The sequence below is a fragment of the Lissotriton helveticus genome, chromosome 6 (assembly GCF_964261635.1).
Source record: "Lissotriton helveticus chromosome 6, aLisHel1.1, whole genome shotgun sequence".
Classification (NCBI taxonomy): domain Eukaryota; kingdom Metazoa; phylum Chordata; class Amphibia; order Caudata; family Salamandridae; genus Lissotriton; species Lissotriton helveticus.
In genome coordinates this window covers 2,120,590,180-2,120,617,393 of record NC_136067.1, presented here as the reverse complement: position 1 = coordinate 2,120,617,393, position 27,214 = coordinate 2,120,590,180, and the positions used below count along the sequence as shown (strand labels likewise).

At 44.8% G+C, this 27,214-nt stretch overlaps 1 protein-coding gene across 1 annotated transcript in view; it reads right to left on the bottom strand.

Annotated features, from left to right (window-relative positions):
- LOC144763080 (uncharacterized) overlaps positions 1–27,214 on the bottom strand; it is a 397,233-nt gene that overhangs the window by 155,330 nt on the left and 214,689 nt on the right. The window contains exon 5 of the mRNA XM_078648381.1: positions 11,847–12,025. Coding sequence (XP_078504507.1) covers positions 11,847–12,025 — 179 coding nt within the window. The remainder of the gene's footprint in view (positions 1–11,846; positions 12,026–27,214) is intronic.

The window sequence follows — 27,214 nt, the reverse complement described above, 5'->3', positions numbered from 1 at the left end:
ACAAATCCAACTCCAGAGGGTGTAACTGTAGGAAAAGCGTTGGATAGCGTTGAGGTAAAAATTACTATTCCATCTCCAGAGGGGGCAACAGTAGGGAAAGCGTTGGATAGCGTATGGGTAAAAATTACTATTCCAACTCCAGTGGGTGCTACAGTAGGGAAAGCAGTGGATAGCGTAGAGGTAAAAATTACTATTCCAACTCCAGGGAGTGCAACAGTAGGGAAAGCGTTGGATAGCGAAGGGGTAAAAATTACTATTCCAACTCCAGTGGGTGCTACAGTAGGGAAAGTGTTGGATAGCGTAGGGGTAAAAATTACTATTCCAACTGCAGTGGGTGCTACAGTAGGGAAAGTGTTGAACAGCGTAGGGGTTAAAATTACTATTCCAACTCCAGAGAGTGCAACAGTAGGGAAAGTGTTGGACAGCGTAGGGGTTAAAATTACTATTCCAACTCCAGAGAGTGCAACAGTAGGGAAAGTGTTGGACAGCGTAGGGGTAAAAATTACTATTCCCACTCCAGTGGGTGCTACAGTAGGGAAAGCGTTGGATAGCGTAAGGGTAAAAATTACTATTCCAACTCCAGTGGGTGCTACAGTAGGGAAAGCGTTGGATAGCGTAGAGGTAAAAATTACTATTCCAACTCCAGTGGGTGCTACAGTAGGGAAAGCGTTGGATAGCGTAGAGGTAAAAATTACTATTCCAACTCCAGTGGGTGCTACAGTAGGGAAAGCGTTGGATAGCGTAGAGGTAAAAATTACTATTCCCACTCCAGAGGGTGCAACAGTAGGGAAAGCGTTGGATAGCATAGAGGTAAAAATTACTATTCCAACTCCAGTGGGTGCTACAGTAGGGAAAGCGTTGGATAGCGTAGAGGTAAAAATTACTATTCCAACTCCAGATTGTGCTTTGATAAGCCTAACTTCTCACCCACTTCCCCAGAAAGAGAATTCGATTGATCTGCTTTTACCTCTGCACACCTATTAGGGATCCAAAGGCCTCTCTGCACAGTGTACTTCATGTTTAGTACATTATATATAGAGACAGCATCCTACAGCCTGTCTGCATTAGCGGGTGTTTTTAATGAAAGATTGGTCCTTTTGCTTGTAGGACTATGAACTCACATTTTTGGCCATTTCAGCAGGTCATATTCCAATTGCTGCTGGTTTTCAACTCTGGAAGGGCACTGACTTCTGACAATCGGCCACAGTGCCAGTGCTGTGACCCATAAAGGTGTATGATTAATTGGTTTACCCACTATTGGCTAAGGATAACTTACAGATATGTCCCTAGTCTATGGTGCCAGGGCTAGCAAGGGACTGTAAGTTAAGTGTCCCTCATTGACCACGAGGGTGACAAGGAAAAGCATGACCCCCGGCAACACGCACAAGGGCCCGCCGGAGTCGGAGGGGTGACTCCACTGGGTGTCAGTCTCCTTCACCCGCTGTGCAGCTTCCACAGTGCGGCGTGTCACGGCCACTCTCTGGGCATTGCTGCAGTTCATTAGTTTGACTTCAAATTACCACTGCCTGCTTCTTAAGATGCATATTACCACACAAGCGGTGAGCCTCTTTTGAAATGCAATATGCTGTTTTCTTTTTACTCCCGCAGTTTGGTTATTATACGGTGGAGTAGCACCGCACCCCCCGCTGCTCAACCTTCTGCAATGCTGCACTTTACGACAGTTTTCCATGCACCATTGCATTGATGGATTTGATCCCCAGATCAGGGGCGGCCTAAGGCATGTGCAAGCTGTGCACCTACACAGAGCCACCAAACCCCAGGGGCCACCACGCCAATATATATCCTTAATATAATAATCCTCTGAGGATGGATACATATTTGTGTGGCAGTCCCTGGCAGGGATTTGGCGGCCTCCGGCTCTGTTCCACTTCTAAACACTCTGACCCCCCATCTTTACTGGCCTCCACGCTCCGCCCCACCTGGACCCCCTTTTCTGGGGCCCCCTACCTAGGCTCCCTGCCCAGGGCCACCATGAGCCTAGAGCCGCCCCTGCCCAGATGACCTTTGCTTGGTCTACAAGCACTCGTACTTGACGGCGCATGACACAAGCCGTTCACTGGCTGCACCTTTCCGCAGGACACCACAACACTGATAATATTCTTACTGTGTGGATGAGTCTCTAGTAACCATACTAGAGCCACGGTTTACGAAGCCTCTTTACTCAGCCGTATTTTCACGCCTCCACCTGGCTGCACTGGGAGCACGCTGGCTGCCCTCTCCACTTTTTGTACGGAGAGCTCGGAGTAACCCGAATTCTAAGAACAGTTAAAATTCCTACTGAGTGGCGTTTAGCTTTCTTCATAATAACTTTATTATACTCTGCATCATTGACAATAGACACACTTGGGCATTCCCTCTCTGTCTGCAGCAAAACAAACAGAGGGAGGGTTGCCTTCCTTTATTTGAGATGTTTTTATCACACATATGAGTTGACTTGGTCTTCACTTTTATTATGCTTGTTGCTATAAAATTTGAACCTAGACATGACATTAATGCTACAACCTTTGTCAAACAGGTTGGAGACTCATTTGCACCTCAATCACCTATGCTTAGGACAGCTGCGGCACTATGCCTGACTCTGCAGGTGAGTGATCCTTATCCAAGGCATCCTTTCATGGTGTCATATTAAGCCCTAGGAACTGCTCAACACCCTTTGGTATAGGGTACTTTGTGGGTGTTAGATGGGATTCACTTCCTTTTTCAACACATGCTTATGTAAGAATTCTTCTTGGCAGACTGTGTGACTTCTAAATTTGACAAACTAGCTGACTTGTTTAGAGTTGTTACCAATCCATAAACTGTTCGATATATTGTTTATGTCCCCTTACAAGTACCACCAGTGAATCCATCATCTTGCTATCCTGGTCTCATATCAAATCCAATATACCGGCTCTTTGCCTTGATGTACAATTTTTGCACACTGTTGCAGAAATAACTTTCACAGCAGTAGCTTATTTAAGATCCTCAAGAAAGCCACAAAACTCTCTAGGTAATTGGCTGAAACATGTTGATCTGAGTTCAATAGGATTGGGTCTAATGGTTTCTGTCGTACTTTCTATTTTTAATCCTAGTATGTGGTAAACCCTGTAGCTAGTTTTAATCCACTTAACTACCCACAATGCACCCCTCATAACACTCTCCTAGCTCACATTTTGTTTTAGAAACAACCTATGATACACAAAAAAAATCCCTGAGCTCCTCCCTTGCAGCCAAGGGGTTGTAGCCCGCACCATGACAAGGGTTCATGGTGCGAGGAGGATTCCCAATGATGAAGCATGCCACCTCTGGTGGGTGAGAGAAACAGTCCTTCAAGGAGACGCCTTCTTTCTAGTCAGCCTTCTTTGCCTTTTTTCTCTCTCTTGGTAGACCCGAGGGCTCATGTTTGTTTTGCTCAAAAGTTGTGCCCGAGTCTGTTGGACCCAAGAGTCATCAGAGTACAGTTTATAGTGAAGCACAGACGGTACTGCAAATTAAACAAGCATTGGCATAGCCAATAGGTCTCGCCTTTGGGACCTTATAAGTGTTTAGCCACGCAACAGTTGATGTTGTTGCACCAAGGATATTGTGCTGCATAACTAAATACTTAGAAGGTCCCAAAAGCGAGACCTATTGGCTATGCCAATGCTTGTTCTCTCTTGGTAACACTTTTACTGATGTTATTGAAATTAGTTTTTGATGTATATGAACATATGATATTGTTTTTTGTACTACTCTTTTTTAAATCTATCAATAAATGCCACAAATAAAAACAGAAACACATTACAAAGTTGTCTGGTGAAGACCCCACTTTAGCAGTCAGAAATTAAGCTAAGACAAAGAATGTAATACACTGCATCTCCAAATTCCTAGCACTGGCTCGAACCCTGCTTCTATAAGGAAAACTTCCCTCTGGAGTGGCACCACAGAACCAATGTCACGAGAAGCAGTGTGCCACAGGACTCAGGCTCGGCACCACTAACGAGGCCTTCCTAGTCCATCAGCAGTCTGGGATTGCCTGTATTCCCATTTGGAGAGGACCAGTGCCGGTGGTTTGGGCTGGAGTGTTCCTATTGGAGCAGGACGAAGGCTGATCTACATATGGCTGGGTTCTATGTAGTGTGATATAGTGAGTGAGAAAGGATGGGCAAAAATGCAGCTGAGAGCAATTCAAGCTTTCCTTCCTTCTCTTTGTTGTATTACACAATCAGGCACAGGCAAGGAAAGTGGCCACTGTTGGGAGCAAAGGAGCCAGCCTCGTCAAGGTCCAATACGCACAAAATCCACAAATACACTACAGTGTGTCTGACAGGCAGATGGATCGCACACCCTCCCTCTCGGGCTTTGTAAAGTGCCCACGCGTCCCAGAAGGAGGGTTGGGAGCTGTGCAAGCACAGCTATTAGGAATAATTAGGAACAGCACGGGCAATTAAGAGGTGGAGAATGAAGCTTCTGCCTATCTCGTGCCAACAAAACGCGCCAGTGGAAGGCTCACACCCGGATACATCTGTAGACGAGGCAACAGAATAAACTAAGTTTGTGAAGTGGTGAACACAGGAGTGAATAAACATGCCAGGGAGAACATCCAAAAGGAAAAAGCTAGAAATAAATATGTAAAAACAATAATAGACACAGGAGGTTGGCGGAACTCGAAAAAGAATGTGGTTTGATCCTAGTAAATAATTCCCCCCTATTTTTAAAGCTGACACAGGAAGAGTTGGTGCCAACCCAGCCAGCACAAATATTCCGCCTCCTAAAACACATACAGCACCCCAGCTGTGGGGCCTGGCAGCCCAAGGCCAAGGAGAGCCATGCAGAGCCCCCTTAACACCGGGTAAATGTCGCAGAACCGAACACGCTGTGTCCAGGAGGCGATAGAGCGGCTGCAGAAGGGCATGGTGAGAATATAGGGACATGGGAGAGCGAAAAGAGGTGGCGCAAAGGACAAAGACAACAAGAGAGGGAGGGCCTTCACACGCGCAATAAAAGAAGCCAAATGGCAGCTGAGCACGTCACGAGTGCGCTTGTGCGCATGATAGTAAGCTGGTCGCCGGAAAAGTAGCACTTTTCAAAGCAGCTACTAAATGTCTCAGCCAGACCAGCGCATGCGCAGGGTTAGGCCGAGACCTAAAAACAGTGGGCCAGTGGCAACTGGTTTTGCTCTAAACTTCACCTGGACTTCGCTGGACATCGCCCCCGGATGCCAAAGTCACCCCCTCTTCTGACGGACCAAGGGGCAGCCACATGAAGACCCCCATCACCGGCTCAGCATCCTTGAGCATCTTCAGCATCCTGCATTCCTTTGCATCAAGACCACTCCATTGACGTCTATGCCGCTCCATCCACAGGACCTTCAGCATCCTGCATCCCTGGCATCAAAACCACCCCACTGACTTCTATGCCACTCCATCCATAGGACCTGGAACTGAACTGTAAACTGATCCCTGTGACGTTGATTACTGTTTTATTGCACGCAGTGAACAAATTCTTAACTCTGAAATCCTTCAGTTGAATTATATTGCTGCGGTGTCTATTTAAATAGAAAATACAACCTCTTCTTATAAATTGGTATTACCATTTCCTTGTGTTGAATTTCTTTCTTATTCAACTGTTTTTGTACTTCACAATGCTTTACACTTGCTCCTTTGATAAAGACTCCTCCATGCCAGAACTACCCAGGGCTGAGTTAAGGTTTTTCAAACTAATCTAACTAGACCTCATACAGAATTGTGTCATTGTTACACTGTGAGGAGACACAACCGCACCATACAACAATCCGCTTTCTCACAGTGATTTAGAAGGAACCAGTTGGTAAGCATCTTCTGGTATACAGAGCTTTGTGTTCTCTCCATCCTAAAATTCCCTTGAGGCCTAATCATTCCTTTTCAAGGGATGTTAAGGAGCTTTTTAATTTTCTTTGCAATGGAAGGATAAAGCTGATTTGTTTCGCATCAAAACGACTGATTTTAAAGCCTTAGATGTGTCACCATAGGATGTACGTTTCTCTATAACAGAGAGAACTAAGTTTTACCCTTTTTTCCTGATGGTAAAAAGTTGTGTTCGATATTTGACACATTGTGAGTCCCAGACTGCACTTCCTATCCTCTTCAGCCCCCTTGTTAATTTCGGTCAAAAAACCTTTTCTAACCGTCACTTCTTCCACCTTGACCGGTGGGGATGGGGATGATATGGGGATGGGTATTTGCAAAGGGCACTGTCACCCGGCAGGGTATCCTGGCGCTGTAAGCAACATCAAGTCTGGACTGGCCCTGGGCTGGTGAGGGGAGTCTCTTTGAAGAGCCATGTACTCAGTTCTTGCGAATATCGAGAATTGAAGAGATGGCCCTGATGTGTAGCGGCAGGTTGAGGCCAGCTTTAGGAGCGATGCAGAGGAAGGCTCACCACTGGCTCTGGTTCTGAGTATGTGTGGGATGTGTGCTAGTAGGAATCCGGCAGAGAGGAGGTGCCTGGTGGGTTTGTGAAAAGAGATTCAGTTGTTGCATTGCTTCTGACTTGAGAGAGACGTCTAGTAAAGTTCTGAAAGACTGAAGTCTTGTTGAAGACCACAGTGTTTCTTCTGACTTGAGAGAGACATTTAGTAAAGTTCTGAAGGAGTGAAGTCTTTTTGAAGACCACAGTGTTTCTTCTGACTTGAGAGAGACATTTAGTAAAGTTCTGAAGGACTGAAGTCTTGTTCAAGACCACACTGTTTCTTCTGACTTTAGAGAGATGTCTAGTAAAGTTCTGAAGGACTGAAGTCTTGTTGAAGACCACACTGTTTCTTTTGACTTTAGAGAGATGACTGGTAAAGTTCTGGAGGACTGAAGTCTTTTTGAAGACCACACTGTTTCTTCTGACTTTAGAGAGATGTCTAGTAAAGTTCTGAAGGACTGAAGTCTTTTTGAAGACCACACTGTTTCTTCTGACTTTAGAGAGATGTCTAGTAAAGTTCTGAAGGACTGAAGTCTTTTTGAAGACCACACTGTTTCTTCTGACTTTAGAGAGATGTCTAGTGAAGTTCTGAAGGACTGAAGTCTTTTTGAAGACCACACTGTTTCTTCTGACTTTAGAGAGATGTCTAGTAAAGTTCTGAAGGACTGAAGTCTTTTTGAAGACCACACTGTTTCTTCTGACTTTAGAGAGACGTCTAGTAAAGTTCTGAAGGACTGAAGTCTTTTTGAAGACCACACTGTTTCTTCTGACTTTAGAGAGACCTCTAGTAAAGTTCTGAAGGACTGAAGTCTTTTTGAAGACCACACTGTTTCTTCTGACTTTAGAGAGATGTCTAGTAAAGTTCTGAAGGACTGAAGTCTTTTTGAAGACCACACTGTTTCCTCTGACTTTAGAGAGACGTCTAGTAAAGTTCTGAAGGACTGAAGTCTTTTTGAAGACCACACTGTTTCTTCTGACTTTAGAGAGATGTCTAGTAAAGTTCTGAAGGACTGAAGTCTTTTTGAAGACCACACTGTTTTTTCTGACTTTAGAGAGACGTCTAGTAAAGTTCTGAAGGACTGAAGTCTTTTTGAAGACCTCATTGTTTCTTCTGACTTGAGAAAGACGTCTAGTAAAGTTCTGAAGGACTGAAGTCTTTTTGAAGACCACACTGTTTCCTCTGACTTTAGAGAGACGTCTAGTAAAGTTCTGAAGGACTGAAGTCTTTTTGAAGACCACACTGTTTCTTCTGACTTTAGAGAGATGTCTAGTAAAGTTCTGAAGGACTGAAGTCTTTTTGAAGACCGCACTGTTTTTTCTGACTTTAGAGAGACGTCTAGTAAAGTTCTGAAGGACTGAAGTCTTTTTGAAGACCTCATTGTTTCTTCTGACTTGAGAAAGACGTCTAGTAAAGTTCTGAAGGACTGAAGTCTTTTTGAAGACCACACTGTTTCTTCTGACTTTAGAGAGATGTCTAGTAAAGTTCTGAAGGACTGAAGTCTTTTTGAAGACCACACTGTTTCTTCTGACTTTAGAGAGATGTCTAGTGAAGTTCTGAAGGACTGAAGTCTTTTTGAAGACCACACTGTTTCTTCTGACTTTAGAGAGATGTCTAGTAAAGTTCTGAAGGACTGAAGTCTTTTTGAAGACCACACTGTTTCTTCTGACTTTAGAGAGACGTCTAGTAAAATTCTGAAGGACTGAAGTCTTTTTGAAGACCACACTGTTTCTTCTGACTTTAGAGAGACGTCTAGTAAAGTTCTGAAGGACTGAAGTCTTTTTGAAGACCACACTGTTTCTTCTGACTTTAGAGAGATGTCTAGTAAAGTTCTGAAGGACTGAAGTCTTTTTGAAGACCACACTGTTTCCTCTGACTTTAGAGAGACGTCTAGTAAAGTTCTGAAGGACTGAAGTCTTTTTGAAGACCCCACTGTTTCTTCTGACTTTGGAGAGATGTCTAGTAAAGTTCTGAAGGACTGAAGTCTTTTTGAAGACCACACTGTTTTTTCTGACTTTAGAGAGACGTCTAGTAAAGTTCTGAAGGACTGAAGTCTTTTTGAAGACCTCATTGTTTCTTCTGACTTGAGAAAGACGTCTAGTAAAGTTCTGAAGGACTGAAGTCTTTTTGAAGACCACACTGTTTCCTCTGACTTTAGAGAGACGTCTAGTAAAGTTCTGAAGGACTGAAGTCTTTTTGAAGACCACACTGTTTCTTCTGACTTTAGAGAGATGTCTAGTAAAGTTCTGAAGGACTGAAGTCTTTTTGAAGACCGCACTGTTTTTTCTGACTTTAGAGAGACGTCTAGTAAAGTTCTGAAGGACTGAAGTCTTTTTGAAGACCTCATTGTTTCTTCTGACTTGAGAAAGACGTCTAGTAAAGTTCTGAAGGACTGACTCACAAAGGACATGTAATAAATACTTGAGTTACTGAATCAGAATCAGAAATCTTTCATTTCCAAGAAATGAATTCCTACAGGAATGTGGCACACTTTTACCTTCCACAAATACAATAAATAGTAATTTCATGTAATTTTGAATAAATAAGTACACAAGTACATCAATACATCTACTAAATTCATAAAAAGGAGAGAAACATGTGCTTCTAAAACGTAATCTTAAATAATTACATCACATACCAATCATCACACAGTTATGTGCAGCCCGTTAGATTATTACACAATAACTCAATTACATCATTACATCGAGGAAAGTTAAAATACAGGACTAGTCTAGCCCAGATACAATGGACCATCCAAATTGCCACCACATATCAATGGATTCTGGAACACCTCTTCAGCCAGATTATCAGAGTCCATATCAAATGATGTCCCCCCCCGATTGGCCCGGTCCAAATATAGTCCACATATCTTGATATACTGTATCTAGATGACAGACCAGCCCTCTTGAATTTGCCAATGGTTATTTAGATACCAACTGTCTCATGGGATATAAATGGTGATGTGCATAGTGTCAGTAGTATGTTTGTTGAAGATAAGACATGACGAAAGGCTGACATGAAGTGATAGTGATTGCATGAAAGGAGGGCTGCATGTGAACATGGATGAAGCTGCTGATAACATGTGAGCCCTTCAGAGCCTTCTTTGTGGATGGTTCTTGCCTCCTCTGGAGGAAAAATATGTGGCGCCCCCCTGATACCCCTCCCTCGCTATAAAAACAGCAACAAAGGGGCCTCTACTATACAAATGTAAATGTAAATGTAGGCGTATTTATAGAGCGCACTAATACTCCGGATTCCGGAGTGTCCTGGCGCTGTACTCATACCGCTAGGGAACCCGTCCTGGCTTTTCCCCGTGAAATGTCCACTCCTGGGCATCCCCGGGGTGCAACCAGGCATCCCCAGCGCTGTAGGGGGCCGTTGTGGAGACTACGCAAGCTATTGCCCAGAGTTGCAGCGTGGGACTCGTGCTCAGAGTAGGCACCAAGGCGAGAAATCAGGTCCAAGGAATTATGAGCCCAAGAACCGCCGAGGTCAGCCGAGATCAGCCGAGGCGGGATTTGAACCCTGGTCCCGGGCCAGGCCTCTACACCAGGGACTGCCGCTCTAAGCAGTGAGCCACACTTCTCCACAGACTAACATCCCCCAGGTACAGAAGGGCCTGTGATGGCCTCAGGGCCACCAAGCCATCTCACTAGAATAGGAGCCCATGACCGTAAGGTTGAGCACAGGCCCCTGGGATCGGTGCATTTGATCGCTGAGCCATCTTACAACAACAGGAGCAGACAGGTGAACCTCACTGTATCTCATACCTGCTGCTCAAAGCAGAAGAGAAGATCATACCCGTAAAAGGAGCCCCCAAGTCTAACCCTAACATGGTCTCGGTGGGAATGACGTAACCGCCCCCCACCTTCACAAGGACATGATGAAGAAAGACTCTGGACTCACCTGAGCTCCCGCACGCGGCACCGTGGATCCCTCAGCGCCGCACACAACACAGATATGTCTGGCTCTCGCTTCTCCTTGGAGGACCAGGGCTCAGATGAACTATGCTTGTCCCACATGTAACATTGTTGGAGTCTGTGGAAGAAAGAGCAGCCGTGAGCGTCACGGGGTCAGTGCAAAGCTTCCTTCACTGGTGTCTTTCATCTTCAGAGTTAAGAAGAGATTTACTGTTAATGAGGACAGGGTTTTACTAACAGTAAAAGGCCTGAACTGCTCCTGTCCCAGGAGGCCTCAGGGAGACAAGCACACCGACCTCTGACCCCTTGAGCCCCTCAGCAGAAATGGAAAGAGCACCTGGAAGACTCCAGACTGGGAAATGTTTTTAATTCCTTGTTTGGTCGAGGAACTATGAAGATTACCCTTACAGTAACACTAGCTCTTACAAGCAGCTTCAGCTAGAGTAACCAGTACACACTAGATTTTACCTGTAGCAACTATGAGTGTCATACACTGATTTAGCTTCAGTCTGTACTATAATCTTGAATCTAAAGCTGTGCTTTTGAAAATATGTTTGTACCTTAATATAAGTATATTTTCACATTGTAATGGTTTGAAACAAACCCCACAAGAAACAAATATTGACTGGTTATTTACTAATTATTCAACTCAGAAGAAGCTCCTAGTAGGGAAGAAAAGATTGAATGAACCACATGTCTAACTGCGAGCCAGGAGCTACAGAATAAATGAATGAATGGATGAATATGGCGCAATTACAACTCACATCAGGTAAGAACAGAATGAAGGAATAACATTCACCGGGATCTCCCACAAGGGAACTGCACACTGAATGAATAAAGCGTACGAAGAGCTCCCATTAGGGAACTGCGCACTGAATGAATAAAGCGTACGAAGAACTCACACAACAACACTACACAATGAATGAATAAAGGACACATAGAGCTTCTGTTTGGGAAATGCACAATGAATGGATAAAACACACGCAAGGCTCCTAATAGTTAAATACAGAATGAATGAATAAAGCCCACATTGAGCTCCTATCAGTCAACTACTCGATGAATGAATGAAGCACACGAAGATCTCCAATTAGGAAAATACACAATGAAGGAATAAAGCCGACGTAGAGCTCCCTTTAGCGAACCGCACAATTAATGAAAAAAGCACATCCAGGGCTCCCATTCCGAAATCACACAATGAATGAATACAGCACGCATAGAGCTCCCATTCTGGAACCACACAATCACTGAATAAAGTATACACAGAGCTCCCATTAGAAAACTATACCATGAATGCATAAAGAACTCATACCGCTCCCACAAAAGAACTAGAGAGTGAATGAATTCGTTCTTAACATGTGCGACCATTATTATGCAATGCCCACAATTTTCTAAACCAATATGCAAACAGCCCCTGATCTCACAGACTTTTGTCTCTCAGCCCTAGATACTTATTATGGCAAAAATATTTCGCCCTAGTAAAGGCGAACCACTCGACTCACCTCTTTTATGGATCATGTAGAACATGACGTCTCTGGAAGATGTTATGTTATGTAAAAAACACTTGTTAAGCACGCGTTCACCTATGGTTTCTTGGCACTCGTGTTGGGATCGGGACCATGGCGAGAGGGAAGCTTGGTCGGAGTATGCTTGGGCAAACAGCCATGTCTTTAGCTGCCTCCTAAATTGGACAAGGAAGAACAAAGACCTAAGCTCAACAGGATGAGAGTTCCAAAGTTGAGGTGCAAGGACAGAGAACTGGAGTCCGCCATGCTTCTTCCGTTTGGCTAGAAGAATTTCCAGCAAGTTGAGATGAGAGGAGCTAATGTTATGAGAGGGAGTGTAACAGTGGAGACACGCCGCAATTAGTGGGCTGACATGATGCCATTTAGGCTGATGAAAGATCAGCCTGGCAGCCTGGTTCTGTACTAGCTGAAGGTGCCGAAGCTGGTAGGCTGGATGCTAAACAGAGTCTAGGGAGCCTTAGTGGGGAGCTACACGACTTTGAGGAATATCTAATTAAAAAAAGACAGACAAATTAAAAAAGGATATTCGTTGGTATACGCAAGAAAAAGCGTATCCATATTTGAGAACAGATTATTATCAGGAATGGCAACAGGAACCTGAGGCCCAATCCTATAGACAGATTCAGTAGAAAAAAGTTTTAACTTTTTCCGATACAAATTCCGCAGATTCAGAAGGAGAAGCTTTTAATACATTTGAGGGGTTTAACTCTGATTATCGACCCCAAAGAGGTAGGGGAGGATATCACTACCAGTGCTATCAAGCACCACCGCCTTTTTTAGCGAGAGGTCAGAACAAGGGCCGAGTCAGATTTCAGAGGCAGGGGAGGGTACCAACAGAGGGACCCTCCACCTCCTCAAATGAATATGAGGACCCGAAAACAACAGTATTTGAAGTCGCAAATAACCATGCCAATTCAGGGACCATTCCCTTTTTTTATTTGTCTGAATATTGCCTCAATCAGAATGAAATATCAGTGCTCAGTAAAGGTTTATAGTTTGTACCCAGTATGGTATGCAATACATTCCAAATGAATCATGACATGTATGCTTTTTCAGAAAAATTCGCCTAAAATTTTATTTTTACACAACAGGAGATGAGTGAAGAGGAAAAAAACCTTTCAGGGTGCAAGCCAAAGTTTTTCAGCCCTACGTACTTATTTACAGCAAAAATATCTCCCCCCCTAGTAAGGGCAAACCTCTCGACTCACTCACCTCTATTATGGATCAAGTGGCGTGGTGCTTCCCGTTGCTCCCTATAATCCTTTGTGCCGGTCTCTCTTTTCTCCTTAAATACCTAGTATTTTCGCTCATTTGACTTCAAAAACCGCAAGACATCCTTACTCGATGGTTACACGTATGAGTTTATACACATCAATTCCTTCCTTACGTGTCTGGGCGTCATATTGCCATGTATGCCACTATCGAGTTTGGTACATTTCTCTATTGTGTCGACCGTCTTGAGGTAATTACTCTATGCTATAAGATTGCATTTAGCCTAATTTTTTGTTCGTATTGTGGCCTGCTCACTTTTTGTTATTACACACATATGAAAGAGAAGCCACCAAACTCTCCCATATTTTGGTGGGATTATGTTCTTATATGCAAGCAAAAAAAAGAGATTTTTTAAAAATTATTACCTCCTCCTTTTCCCCAAATATGCTATACCATAAACTCAGGGTGGGTTACTTAGTTAGTGGATAGGTATCGCGGGTAAAAAAGAAATAGTTATTATTACTGAACCTGTTAGTGCATAGCCAATCTAGATTATTTTCTGACACAGAGAGGAGATCACATAGCTCTAGTTGTGAACCCAATTACGGGGTTGGTACTGACAGGTCATGTGATCTGCCAAATAATTTCCTTCTTTGACAGAGTCAAGCTTAAAAATCCAAAAAGTTTCTCTGCGTTTCCATTTCTGTGTGATGTCTTGTCCAGGATGAGTTCTCACTTTCTCAAGTATAAGCCATCTCAAGTCACTGTCTTTGTGGTTATATTCAATACAGTGTTGAACCATAGGTGATGTTGTCTTCCTAGTTCTTATTGCCGATTTATGTTCAGAGTAGTGTACTCTGAACTCTCGGCCTGTTTCACCTAGATATCCTGAATAGCATGGACAGAGAATGAGGTATATTAGGTTCTTACTTTTACAATTGGTGAAATCCTAAAGTGTTCCACCCTTGTCTTTGTACTGCCACTGATTGGTGATCAATGGTGAATCACATGCCACACAAGTATCACATCTGTGGTTTCCTATTACTGCCAGAAGACCTGTGATGGTTTTTTGAGTCTGAGTCTTATTTATTCTGCTTCTTATATGGACCAATTTGTCCTTTAGCTTGGCGTTCCTACGGTATGCCACAATGGGTTTTTGAAGAACGTTTCTGTCCTCGTGTACATTCAAAATGTGCCAGATTTTGTCCATGTTAGAAAGGCGATCCCAGGGGAGACAGAAGATGTCTGACTGACCACCCCGAGACCCACCTCTCCGTATGGAATTGGCCGAGTGCTGTCGAGGGGCCTCCTTGGCGAGGCACCTCTCACACAATCATAACAGCCGAGCAATCACACCACTACAAAGGGACACCACACGAGAGTAGATTCTTAAGAGTCTTTATATAAAGAATAAAGGCAAGTTCTCGCAGCAATATGTACAGGGGGATCAAGAGATCCGTAAAGTATTGGTATCGGGAAAAGGAGGTAGCGGGACAGTCAGGGTACCAACTGGTACCTAGGATACCCGGCGCACAGCTCTCAATCCTCGAGCTGGGGGGGGGGTGCAAGGAGCCGCGACGTCGTCAGCAGGGTTCGGAGAATGATTCAGCGTGGTCGGGCCTCGACAGCATCAGCAGGGCTCCGAGGATGGTTCAGCGTGGTCGGGCCGCAACAGCGTCAGCAGGGCTCCGAGGTTGGTTCAGCGTGGTTGGGCTGCGACAGCGTCAGCAGGGCTCCGAGGTTCCAGGTTCCAAGTACAAGAGTTCTTATTAGGATCAGCCGCGACGAGGTCAGCAGGGCTTCGACTCCATGATACAACTCGAGTCCTAATCCAGGGCTGGCCCAGATATAGGACTGGAGTCCTTTGATGTTCGGACCCTCGCGCCTGGGGGTCAGAGGGGCCGGGATGAGAGTGTCCAGACACCCAGCAGGGGGGTGGAGCCAGCACCCAGGGAGGCCAGAGGGCGATCGATACCAGGCGTCCGGGGACGGCTGGAGGGCCATCGAAACTCCCCTCCTCCTGGATCCGTCAAGTGGCCACTCTACCACCTGGGCGGATCTCGGTGCCCCGATGTCAGGGCTTCGCTGGGGCCGGGGTCGGGCCGAGGCCACGTGCTCGGGACGTGAGGGGCCCAAGATGGCATCCGGCCTGAAATGGTGGCCCGGAGTGGTAGCCGGACCTGCAGGGTTGGGGCGAGCAGGGTTCCAGGGGGGAGAGCCGTGGGTTGCCAGGGGGGCTGCTCTTGTCGAGAGTTCGTGGAGGGTAGCGTCAGGGGGGGTGACAGCGGGTCGATGGAGGGGCGATGTCGTCCCAGGCCCACCATGCGGGAGGGGTAGGACCACGCCATGAGGCCGGGTCCAACAGTCCAAAATTCTCTTGACTTTGTAATTCAGGGTCGAGTGATTTATAACATAGACCAAATGTTCTTGTTTCGGTCATGTGGTGCCTGTCAATATGGCATCACGATCATAATATTGTGGCCTCTTAAATGCTGTCCTAATGATGCGTCTGGGATACCTCTCTGTAGGAGTCTCTCTTTCAGCTCATCACCATATGTGATGTAATCTTTGATATCTGTAAAATTTTGTCTTAGCCTCAAAAATTCTCCAAAAGGAATGGAGTCTTTTTGAGTATTAGGGTGATAACTATCATGTTTCAGAATGGTGTTTTTCGCAGTGGGTTTACGAAAGAAACTGACTCAGATCTGTCCAGTGTGACCGGAAATAACTATGTCCAAGAATTAAACAACTTCCCTACTATGGTGTACTGTGAATCTTAAATTACTGTCACTTGCGTTCAACCACGCGATAAATGACAACAATGTCTGTTCATCACCTTTCCGATTGAAAAAAATATAATCTATAAATCGATGCCATATTTTGACGTTTTCATAATATGGGGCCACTTCATTAAAAATATGTTTAAGCTCGTACTCGCCCATGTATATATTTGCTACACTCAGGGCGCATGATGCCCCCATGCTAGTCCCTTTGATTTGATGATAAGTATTTCCTTGAAAGTCAAAAAAGTTCTTTTTTAAAGCTATTCGTAGGCACTCTAAGATAAATTGGTCCAGCCTGTCAACTGTGGTTCTCCCTAAGAGGGTTGCCACTGCTTCAATTGCCTGTTGTTGAGGTATGTTTGTGTAAATACCTTTATGTCCAATGTGACCAACATCTCATGATTGGATTCAAATGGAATATGTTCTATTTTCCTAATAATATCACCTGTGTCCTTTATGTACGACTTATAATTCACTGTTATTGGACAGAGAAATGAGTCAATATATTTGGACAACGTTTCAGTGCCTGAATTAATTGAAGATACTATTGGGTCTGGGGAGGATTTTTAACACTTTTGTGCGTCTTAGGTATGAAATACAATGCTGGCGTTACCGGATTGGATTTGTTTCAAAAACTGATGTTCCTTTGTACAGATAATACCATTCTCTAGTGCTTCTCTGGTGATAGTAGTGATTTGTTCATTTAATCTATTCAAGGATGACACCTTCACTGGTCTGTAATGCTCTGTGACTGATAGCATCTGTATGATTTTGTTTTCACATTCAGAGTTGTCCATAATCACTATTCCCCCACCTTTATCGCAAGCTTTGATAGTAATAGTCAGGGTGTTTTGAAGTCTAGTGAGTGCCTTTCTCTCTGACTGTGTCAGATTGGGATTGCTTCTGTATGTATGTTTACTTATTTTTTGTATCTCATTCAGCACTGCTTTTTCAAAAATTGCCCTCTCTGGCCCACCATCTCCAATGTGTGAGTAAAGATGGTCTTTGGTTTGCACCCTGAAAGGTTTGTTTCCTCTTCACTCATCTCCTGTTCTGAAAAAAATATTTTTAGTTGAATTTTTCTGAAAAAAGCAAACATGTCATGATTCAGCTGGAATGTATTGCACATCATACTGGGTCCAAACGATAAACCTTTACTGAGCACCAATATTTCATTCTGATTGAGGCAATATTTAGACAAATAAAAAATGTGAATGGTCCCTGAATTGGCAGTGCTATTTGCGACCTCCAATACTGTTGATTTCGGGTCCTCATATACATTTGTCGAGGTGGAGTGTCCCTCCGGTGGTACCCTCCCCTGCCTTTGAAATCTGACTCGGCCCTTGTTACGACTTCTCGCTAAAAAGGCGGTGGTGCTTGATAGTACTGGTAGTGATCGCCTCCAGTACCTCTTTGGGATTGATATTCAGAGTTAAACCCCTCAAATGTATTAAAAGCTTCTCCTTCTGAAACTGAGGAATTTGTATCGGAAAAAGTTAAAACTTTTTTCTTCTGATTCTGTCCATAGGATTGGGCCTGAGGTTTCTGTTGCCATTCCTGATAATAATCTGTTCTCAAATATGGATACGCTTTTTCTTGCGAATACCAACGAATATACTTTTTTAAATTGTCTGTCTTTTTTTAAATTAGATATTCCCCGAAGTCGTGTACCTCACCACTAAGGATCTCTAGCCTCTGTTTAGCATCTTCCAGAGATGTCACGTGCCTCAATTTGTCATCTAGTACTTGAGAAAGGGAGAACTTATCTTGGACAAGACATCACACAGATACAGAAACGCAGAGAAACTTTATGTATTTTTAAGCTTGACTCTGTCAAAGAAGGACTCAACAAGGAAATTATTTGGCAGATCACATGACCTGTCAGTACCAACCCCGTAATTGGGTTCACAACTAGAGCTATGTGAGCTCCTCTCTGTTCTGTGTCAGAAAGTAATCTAGATTGGCAATGCACTAACAGGTTCAATAACAATATATATATATATATATATATTCACTGAAAAAACCATAGGTTATAGACCATATATAGTTAGGAATTAGCATTTACAAAACCTTGAAAATTCACTGAAAAAACCATAGGTTATAGACCATATATCGTTAGGAATTAGCATTTACAAAACCTTATTTTACTCACACAAAACCATTGAAATTCCATATATAGTTAGTTGCACTAACTATATATCGCGCACCCGCAATCCACTGCTGATGATGTCACATATTACATCATTCATGACATGGTCAGTGACATCACTGATGACATCACTGATGACATCTCAAATGACATCACTGATGACATGACTGATAACAACATCCAGTGATTTTTTGTTTCTGTAAAGTTTAAATATGTCTTACATATTGAAGATTGAGTGGATGTGTAAGTGTCTGGACGAAGGATTTAGTAGGTGCATGACTAACTGTATGAGTGAGTGATTAAATGTGTCTCACTGAGTGCATGGGTTAGTGACTAAACTGTCTTAATTTGTGCATCATTATGTCTGTTGTTCTGTAAACTGCTGCATGTGTTGATCAGTAGCTGTATGAGTAACTATATGGGTTATTGATTGATTGCCCAAGTATTTGCATGGGAGACTGAGTGTGTGTGTGGCTGGCTGGGAGGTGTGTGACTCTGTGCAGATCAATGTGTACTTGTATCAATGATTGTATAAGAAGGTAAGTATGTGTTAGTATATGTTTGAAAATGTAAGGTGCTCTATGTTTAACTGTATAGACAAGAAAATGGAAGTGTCATTGATTCTTTACATGACTGACTAGGTGAGTGAGTAACTCCATGGATGAGTGGCAGACTGTGAGTGTCTGTATAGGTGTATGAGTGCATATGATAGTGTTGTAAAGATGAGTGTTTGTATGTATGAATGATTGTATGGGTGAATGAGTGAAGGTGTGTGTAGACGTAGGAATCAGTGAGTGCGTATGTAGTAACTAGTATTGGTGTGTCAATGGTTTCAAAAATGATACTCTGTATTTAACACTGGGTGAAACAGAGGTTATATTAAAAGGTGAGGAGATGCATTGTATTGTCACATGAATTATATCATCAGTGATGTGGTCATTGATGTCAAATGAGATGTCATCAGTGATGTCATCAGTGATGTCATTTGAGATGTCATCAGTGATGTCATCAGTGATGTCACTGACCATGTCATGAATGATGTAATATGTGACATCATCAGCAGTGGATTGCGGGTGCGCGATATATAGTTAGTGCAACTAACTATATATGGAATTTCAATGGTTTTGTGTGAGTAAAATAAGGTTTTGTAAATGCTAATTCCTAACGATATATGGTCTATAACCTATGGTTTTTTCAGTGAATTTTCAAGGTTTTGTAAATGCTAATTCCTAACTATATATGGTCTATAACCTATGGTTTTTTCAGTGAATTTTCAAGGTTTTGTAAATGCTAATTCCTAACTATATATGGTCTATAACCTATGGTTTTTTCAGTGAATTTCAATGGTTTTTTAATAGCAAATATCATAAGCTGTCGAATGTCAAGTACGTGGTAAGTGAAAACATTTTCGTGTTTATGCACACTGATCTGCTTTGAATGGTGCCCCCCCCCCTCATTTCTATTAGGAGTACTCTCTCTTTGCAGATAGTGAAAGGTAGTTAACGCAGGCCTTTGCCCCCGTTGTAATCCGTCGTGCCTGCTTCTCTCTCCATTTGATTGATTGTTATCCAAGTATTTACTGTTTTAGAATTAGTTCTCTTTGGTTCATTCTCTATTTACAAACAAACACAGAGTCGCAATACTCTGTTTAGTCTTTGCAGATAACGAAAAATCGTGTAAAAAAAAAGAAAAGGAATCGAGTAAAATCAGTAGGCCACTAATGGGATCTCTTTTTGACCTCGCTAAAATAGAAACATTAGGAACAACCCCTCATGACAAATACAAAACTAGTGAGATGAACTGAACTCCACACAATGATGGCTGCAAAACAGCTCGGCTCCGCCACCCACCCCGCCCAAAATAACGATAAAGAGCGGCTGCCATGATTGGTTGCGGAATGGCCACAACGGAGCTACGAAATGGTGGTGCTCTCATGCTAACCCCAGCTTCACTCTGAAACATCCAGAAACACTGTAGACTACCAATTCGATCAGTTCCGGTAGTGCCCCAATGTAACCCGGTAGACAAGAACTAGCCCTCCCCTCTTTGACTGATGGTTCTTGTTCCCTGTCCCTTCTGTTGTCATTTAACAGAACTATTTAGCCTGCTGAAAGGGGTTGTGTTTCGACCGCTGGTTGGTGGAGACATTTTGACTATATTCTGGACCTGCGTTGTCGCGTAATGCGTCATATGACGCGTCGCGTTAGCGCATCCGGAAGTCATCCGGGGCGCGCAGCGCGTAACGTAAGCATAACAAGTCATGTGACTTGTTAATAAAACTTTTCATTGGTTCATTTTACTTTTCTTATTCTAATGATGAAAGCCTTGGTCATATCACCTAAAAATTACGCTTTTAATTACTTCCGAACATTATTTTTTCTTAAATATATGTTATAATGTTCCAGGCTAATGTACTTTCCCGGAAATTTTACAACTGTCCTGCAAGTAAAATATATTCTTTTTTCGAGAAAAAGAGCGTTTCTTCGTCCCATGACGGAGCCGTTGAGCAAAAGAGGGTCGACCTGCTGTCTTAGTTGCCGATACGCCTGAATATGAGATTCTTATCGATCACTTTATGTTGCAGGAATAGAAAACACAACAGCCCTTGACCATTTATCTTTACTGCGTTCCTTCGTATTATACCTTTTACCCTTCATGTAATTGGTCTGCTTTATTTCACTTGCCTTTTAATGATTCTAAAACAGTGACTATTATTAAAAACTTTACCAATGTATATACTACTACCATGTTTTCTTTTAAAAACCTTTATTGTGAAAATTTCATTATACAAATACGAGCCTATAACCACGTGGGCCTGCCACGGAGCAAACTGTAATCGTATATGATGAATAGACATTTACACTGTAGAGGAACGTAACGGGCGGGCCATTAGGTTGCAAGAACTAAGGTGTCTAACAGTTACGGAATCGGTGGACGTACATTTTATAATTAAAATACGACAGGGCCAGTTACAATAAAATTATCTAGATATACATTTGCGGGCAAGTACCATGGGTGACGGTAATTCGAATTTTCAACAGTACAGTAATCAATAACACATCAGAACTTAATATCAATAGGGATGTCGAAATATTCAATCAATTCTCGTCCCCGCCCGCCATGTGCTTCAAAACTGCATACGTATCTCGTGATTTCAAGGTTCTGCAACCAGTACACAACAAGGAGTTACGAGTCCCATTTATTCCGGCGCCATTTTGGGCGAGGACGGGCAGGTCCAGGATATAGTCAAAATGTCTCTACCAACCATCGACTATGATGATGTTCATATGCTGTATTTATTAGAGTAACACTCATCTGTCCACATGAAATTAATTTACCACAATCTAAACATGTCATTTTAATCTTTCCAAAGTTCTTCTAAATATTTGGGACCATTTCCCTTGCCTCTGAAGCTCTCAGTGCCACTTCTTTGATGAATGTACTAGCAGGTCAGGGGTTCTCCTCCAAATCTCTCTTTTATGCAGCACTATAATTAATTGGTGCCACCTCTCCATATGACGATGCATGGTATAGTTACCACAACTATATTTTTTTCCGGTTCCTCTGGAGAGTTCACCGTGGCAGATGAAGCGTGTAACGTACCGGGCATTTACCTTTTTTTGCATGTACAGGAAAGGAAAAAAAAATCGAGCGTCGGAGTTCTAAGGTGTCCCAGGGCCATTTTAGTGGACCAGGCCCAAATCCAAAGAACAGGCCGCCATTTTGAGAGTCCTCTTGCAGCCGCCTGTCGCTATAACATCAAGAGCAGCCGAAACTCAGCTGAATGGCAACTGAAACGGTAAATGGGCGCCCCACTACATTTCAGCATTGTAGGATGACCACACCAGTACAGCAACTTGCTAGACATCACCTCGGTGCCATCCGGATCTCGGCGCCCCACTGCAGATGAAGTGCCTCTCAACTATGAAACCACCACGGTGACATCCGGATCTTGGCGCGTTGTGCTGCTTCGGCCTATTCGCACATCGGTCCGCTACTGACGCCATCTCACAGGCTAATGGGGTGACCCACGCCGAGTTTCAGCATTGTAGGATGACCACACCAACTTGCTAGACATCACCTCGGTGCCATCCGAATCTTGGCATCTCAACGCCTGGTGGTATCTTCCATACAGAAAATATTGTTACGCTGCCTTTGGCCCCATTCGCACATCAGTCCGCAACTTAGACATCACCTCGGTGCCATCCGGATCTTGGCATCTCAGCGCCTTGTGGTGTCAGTCAGAAAATATTGTTGCGCTGCCTTTGGCCCCATTCGCACATCAGTCCGCTACTGACACCATCTCACAGGCCAATAGGGCGCCCCACGCCGACTTTTACCATTGTACGATGGCCACACCAGTGGCACAACTTGCTAGACATCACCTCGGTGCCATCCGAATCTTGGCATCTCAACGCCTAGTGGTATCTTCCATACAGAAAATCTTGTTACGCTACCTTTGGCCCCATTCGCACATCGGTCCGCAACTTAGACATCACCTCGGTGCCATCCGGATCTTGGCATCTCAGCGCCTTGTGGTGTCTTCTACTCCGAAAATATAGTAGAAAATATTGTTGCGCTGCCTTTGGCCCCATTCACACATCAGTCCGCTACTGACACCATCTCACAGGCCAACAGGGCGCCCCACGCCGACTTTTACCATTGTACGATGGCCACACCAGTGCCACAACTTGCTATACACCACCTCGGTGCCATCCGGATCTTGGCATCTCAGCGCCTTGTGGTGTCTTCAAATCAGAAAATATTGTTGCGCTGCCTTTGGCCCCATTCACACATCAGTCCGCTACTGACACCATCTCACAGGCCAACGGGGCGCCCCACGCCGACTTTCAACATTGTAGGATGGCCACAGAAGTGCGACAACTTACTAGACACCACCTCGGTGCCATCCGGATCTTGGCGCGTTGTGCTGCCTTCGGCCTATTCGCACATCGGTCCGCTACTGACGCAAACTCACAGGCCAACGGGGCGCCCCACGCCGACTTTCAGCATTGTAGGATGGCCACACCAGTGCGGCAACTTGCTACACACCACCTCGGTGCCATCCGGATCTTGGCATCTCAGCGCCTTGTGGTGTCTTCTACTCCGGAAATATAGTAGAAAATATTGTTGCGCTGCCTTTGGCCCCATTCACACATCAGTCCGCTACTGACACCATCTCACAGGCCAACGGGGCGCCCCACGCCGACTTTCAACATTGTAGGATGGCCACAGAAGTGCGACAACTTACTAGACACCACCTCGGTGCCATCCGGATCTTGGCGCGTTGTGCTGCCTTCGGCCTATTCGCACATCGGTCCGCTACTGACGCAAACTCACAGGCCAACGGGGCGCCCCACGCCGACTTTCAGCATTGTAGGATGGCCACACCAGTGCGGCAACTTGCTACACACCACCTCGGTGCCATCCGGATCTTGGCATCTCAGCGCCTAGTGGTGTCTTCTATTCCGAAAATATTGTTGCGCTGCCTTCGGCCCCATTCACACATCGGTCCGCTACTGACGCCATCTCACAGGCCAACGGGGCGCCCCACGCCGACTTTCAGCATTGTAGGATGGCCACACCAGTGCGGCAACTTACTAGACACCACCTCGGTGCCATCCGGATCTTGGCGCGTTGTGCTGCCTTCGGCCTATTCGCACATCGGTCCGCTACTGACACCATCTCACAGGCCAACGGGGCTCCCCACGCCGACTTTCAGCATTGTTGGATGGCCACACCAGTGCGGCAACTTACTAGACACCACCTCGGTGCCATCCGGATCTTGGCGCGTTGTGCTGCCTTCGGCCTATTCGCACACCGGTCCGCTACTGACGCAAACTCACAGGCCAACGGGGCGCCCCACGCCGACTTTCAGCATTGTAGGATGGCCACACCAGTGCTGCAACTTGCTGGACACCACCTCGGTGCCATCCGGATCTTGGCGCGTTGTATTGCCTTCGGCCTATTCGCACATCGGTCCGCTACTGACGCCGCCTCACGTGCCAACGTATTTTCTCCGCATTTTACACCCTATGCCGCATAACAGGTCATGTGACTTGTTTATAAAACTTTTCATTGGTTCATTTTACTTTTGGTTTCCTAATGATGGAAGGCTTGATCATGTGACCTAAAAACGACACTTTTCATTGGATGAAAACTTTTTGTTTCCCCAAACGATGAAAGCCGCACCTTGTTTCTGGATGTTTCAGACTGAAGCTGGCGTCAGCATGAGAGCACCACCATCTCGTAGCTCAGTCGTGGTCATTCCGCGAGCAATCATGGCAGCCGCTCCCCACCAGAAGCCTGCAGGAGTCGGAGCCCCCAAAACTTTTGATGAATTCTCAAGGCGGAGGGGACGCTTTCGAGAATGGGGTCCAAGACCTAGCAGACAAGCGTCCGATTTCCAAGGTGTCCCAGGGCCATTTCAGTGGACCAGGCCCAAAAAGGAAACAGCCTGCCGCCATTTTGAGAGTCCTGTGACAGCCGCCTATCGCTGCACCGCAAGAGTGGGCGCAACTCAGCTGAATTGCGGCTTTTGACACAGTGGACCAAAAACGGACGGAATGGCAACTGAAACGGTAAAGGGGCGCCCCACTACAGCAGACGAGACTCCACCTGGAGAGGCCCGTTCACGCCACCTCCCCCGGGGCGCCCCACGCCGTTATTCGGAGCAGCATTGTAGGATACCAAAACCAGTGCGGCAACTTACTGGACATCACCTTGGTGCCATCGTTCTGCTGCCTTGGAACTATTCGCGCAACAGTTTGCTACTGATGACCCACCCCCGCGACGCCCCATGCCGTTATTTGCTGGGTGGCAACTTACTAGACATCACTTTCGTGTCATCTAGATTTCGGCGCGTTCTGCTGCCTTGGAACTATTCGCACAACAGTTTGCTACTGATGACCCACCCCCCGCGACGCCCCACGCCGGAAATCTGGACGTTGTGCTGCGTTGGGACTATTCGCACAGCCGACCGCTACTTCGTTGTTTTTCCCTAAAAATGTTTATATGTTATTACTATTTTTGTTTTCTTGTATATATTTATAAATTATTAAAGTTTTATAATCTTACTACTTTGTCGGAGTGCTATATATATTTAATGTGACACATAATTGTAAAAACTTTGATGTACAAAGAGTCATCCCTGGAATCTTCCGCTTCAGGCTCGGTCCCCTCCCCAATCACAATACAGGATGGTTTTCAGATAATAGCAACGCTTCTGCTGTGACGGATCTCATCCAGTGTGGGCCTTGATCTACTATAACTCCTTTGAAGAGGGGTGATTCTTTACAGCTGTGGCCATAAACTACATCTGCAGGGCTAGCTGATACCATAGGACCAGCCTGGACAATCGGACACAGAGGAAAAGGAGTGTCAGAGGGTGCGGTAGTGAATAGGGCGAAAGGGAGGTGTCGGGCGGGCACAGGGTGTGATTCTCAGGGAAGAGCAGCGCAGATGGGGGGAGGTTTATTACCCATGCATAAGACAGAGAGCGGGGGTGACCACTGCCTGGGGGAGATGCTTGCAAGGGTGGGGAGCCATGCTAAGGATCGACAGCGTGCACAGAGTGGGTCTGGTCAAGGCATCTAAAATGGCTGCCGTGCACGACAAAAGTGTGGCATTTGAAAAAAGACAAGAAGGCGCAGACAATGTTTTTCAACACTTCCTGATTTCCTTCGAATCGAACGTTAACAGACGTTGGGGCATATTACCAAAGTTAAGCGATATTTATCCCTAACGATGCTTAGCAACGATTTTTTTACCGTCAGAAATTATCGCAGATAAACCTTGCTATTATCAAGGTTTATCGGAAATACGATAAAAAACGACCGCAATGCATTAATATCGCTGAAAACTCAGCGATATTCATGCATTACCGAGCTAATGCTCTTAGCCATGTTATCCACCTCCCATTGGATAACATGGCTAAGAACTGCTCAGGGCAGGTGGTAGCTTTTGGAGATATTCGCGCTTATCTCGAATATTTCCAAAAGTTGATAATAGGAGATAGCGATGTTAGCGACTGTTTCCAGTCGCTAACATCTTGGCATGCCCACTTTGCATGTCATTAGTGATAAATATCACTCACATGCAAAGTGGGGCCCAAGATGGTCGCTATCTTCTACTAGCCGTCGCTAACTAGTGTTAGCAACAGCTAGGTAATACACATATAATTTTATCTCCGCGAAGCGGACCGCTGGTACAGATATATATCTTGTTTTTGAACGTTAATTTCTCAAAATGCACTGAAGCACATATATTGAGACCTAGCAAAGGCACATCGGGCTACCAGTCCCTACAATTTTGCCAAGTTTCGTGCAAATCCATTCAGCTGTTCGATCCTACCGAGAGACAAGATGGCGGCCGCTACGGACTGTTTGGAATGTTTACAGACACCGGAGAGCCAATCAGCTTCGCTTCGCAAAGCTCCGTAACGCGAAAAGTACGCGAAGCGGTGCGGTGTTACAGATATATATTTTTTTTGAACGTTAATTTCTCAAAATCCACTGGAGCACATATATTGAGATCTAGCAAAGGCACATCGGGCTACCAGTCCCTACAATTTTGCCAAGTTTCGTGCAAATCCATTCAGCTGTTCGATTATTATTATTTTTATTTATTTTTTTGCCCCGCGGGGCCCTTTTAAAACCTCCACATCAAACCTAGGGGGTCAGCGACAATGTACTATGCCCCCTTATGGTCATTTGCCCCTTCGCTTTGGCCTCCTCTTGTCTCTCGATCCTACCGAGAGACAAGATGGCGGCCGCTACAGACTGTTTGGAATGTTGACAGACGCCGGAGAACCAATCAGCTTCGCTTCACAAAGCTCCGTTGCGCGAAAAGTACGCGTCCTGGGCCGCTGCCTGGTGCGCTGTTACAGATATATATCTTTTTTTAAACGTTAATTTCTCAAAATCCACTGGAGCACATATATTGAGACCTACAAAAGGCACATCGGGCTACCAGTCCCTACAATTTTGCCAAGTTTCGTGCAAATCCATTCAGCCGTTCGGGCTAAAAGTGAGGCCAACCGCCCTATGGAAATTAACATGGGAAAAACGCGTTTTGGGACCCCCCTTTTTTCTCGGCCCCCCCTTGACGAACCCCCCCAAAATTTTCAGGGGCTGCTCAGAAACAAAATGTGCCATTTTCCTGAAAATTTCAGCCAATTCCGTCCACAAACGCCAAAGTTA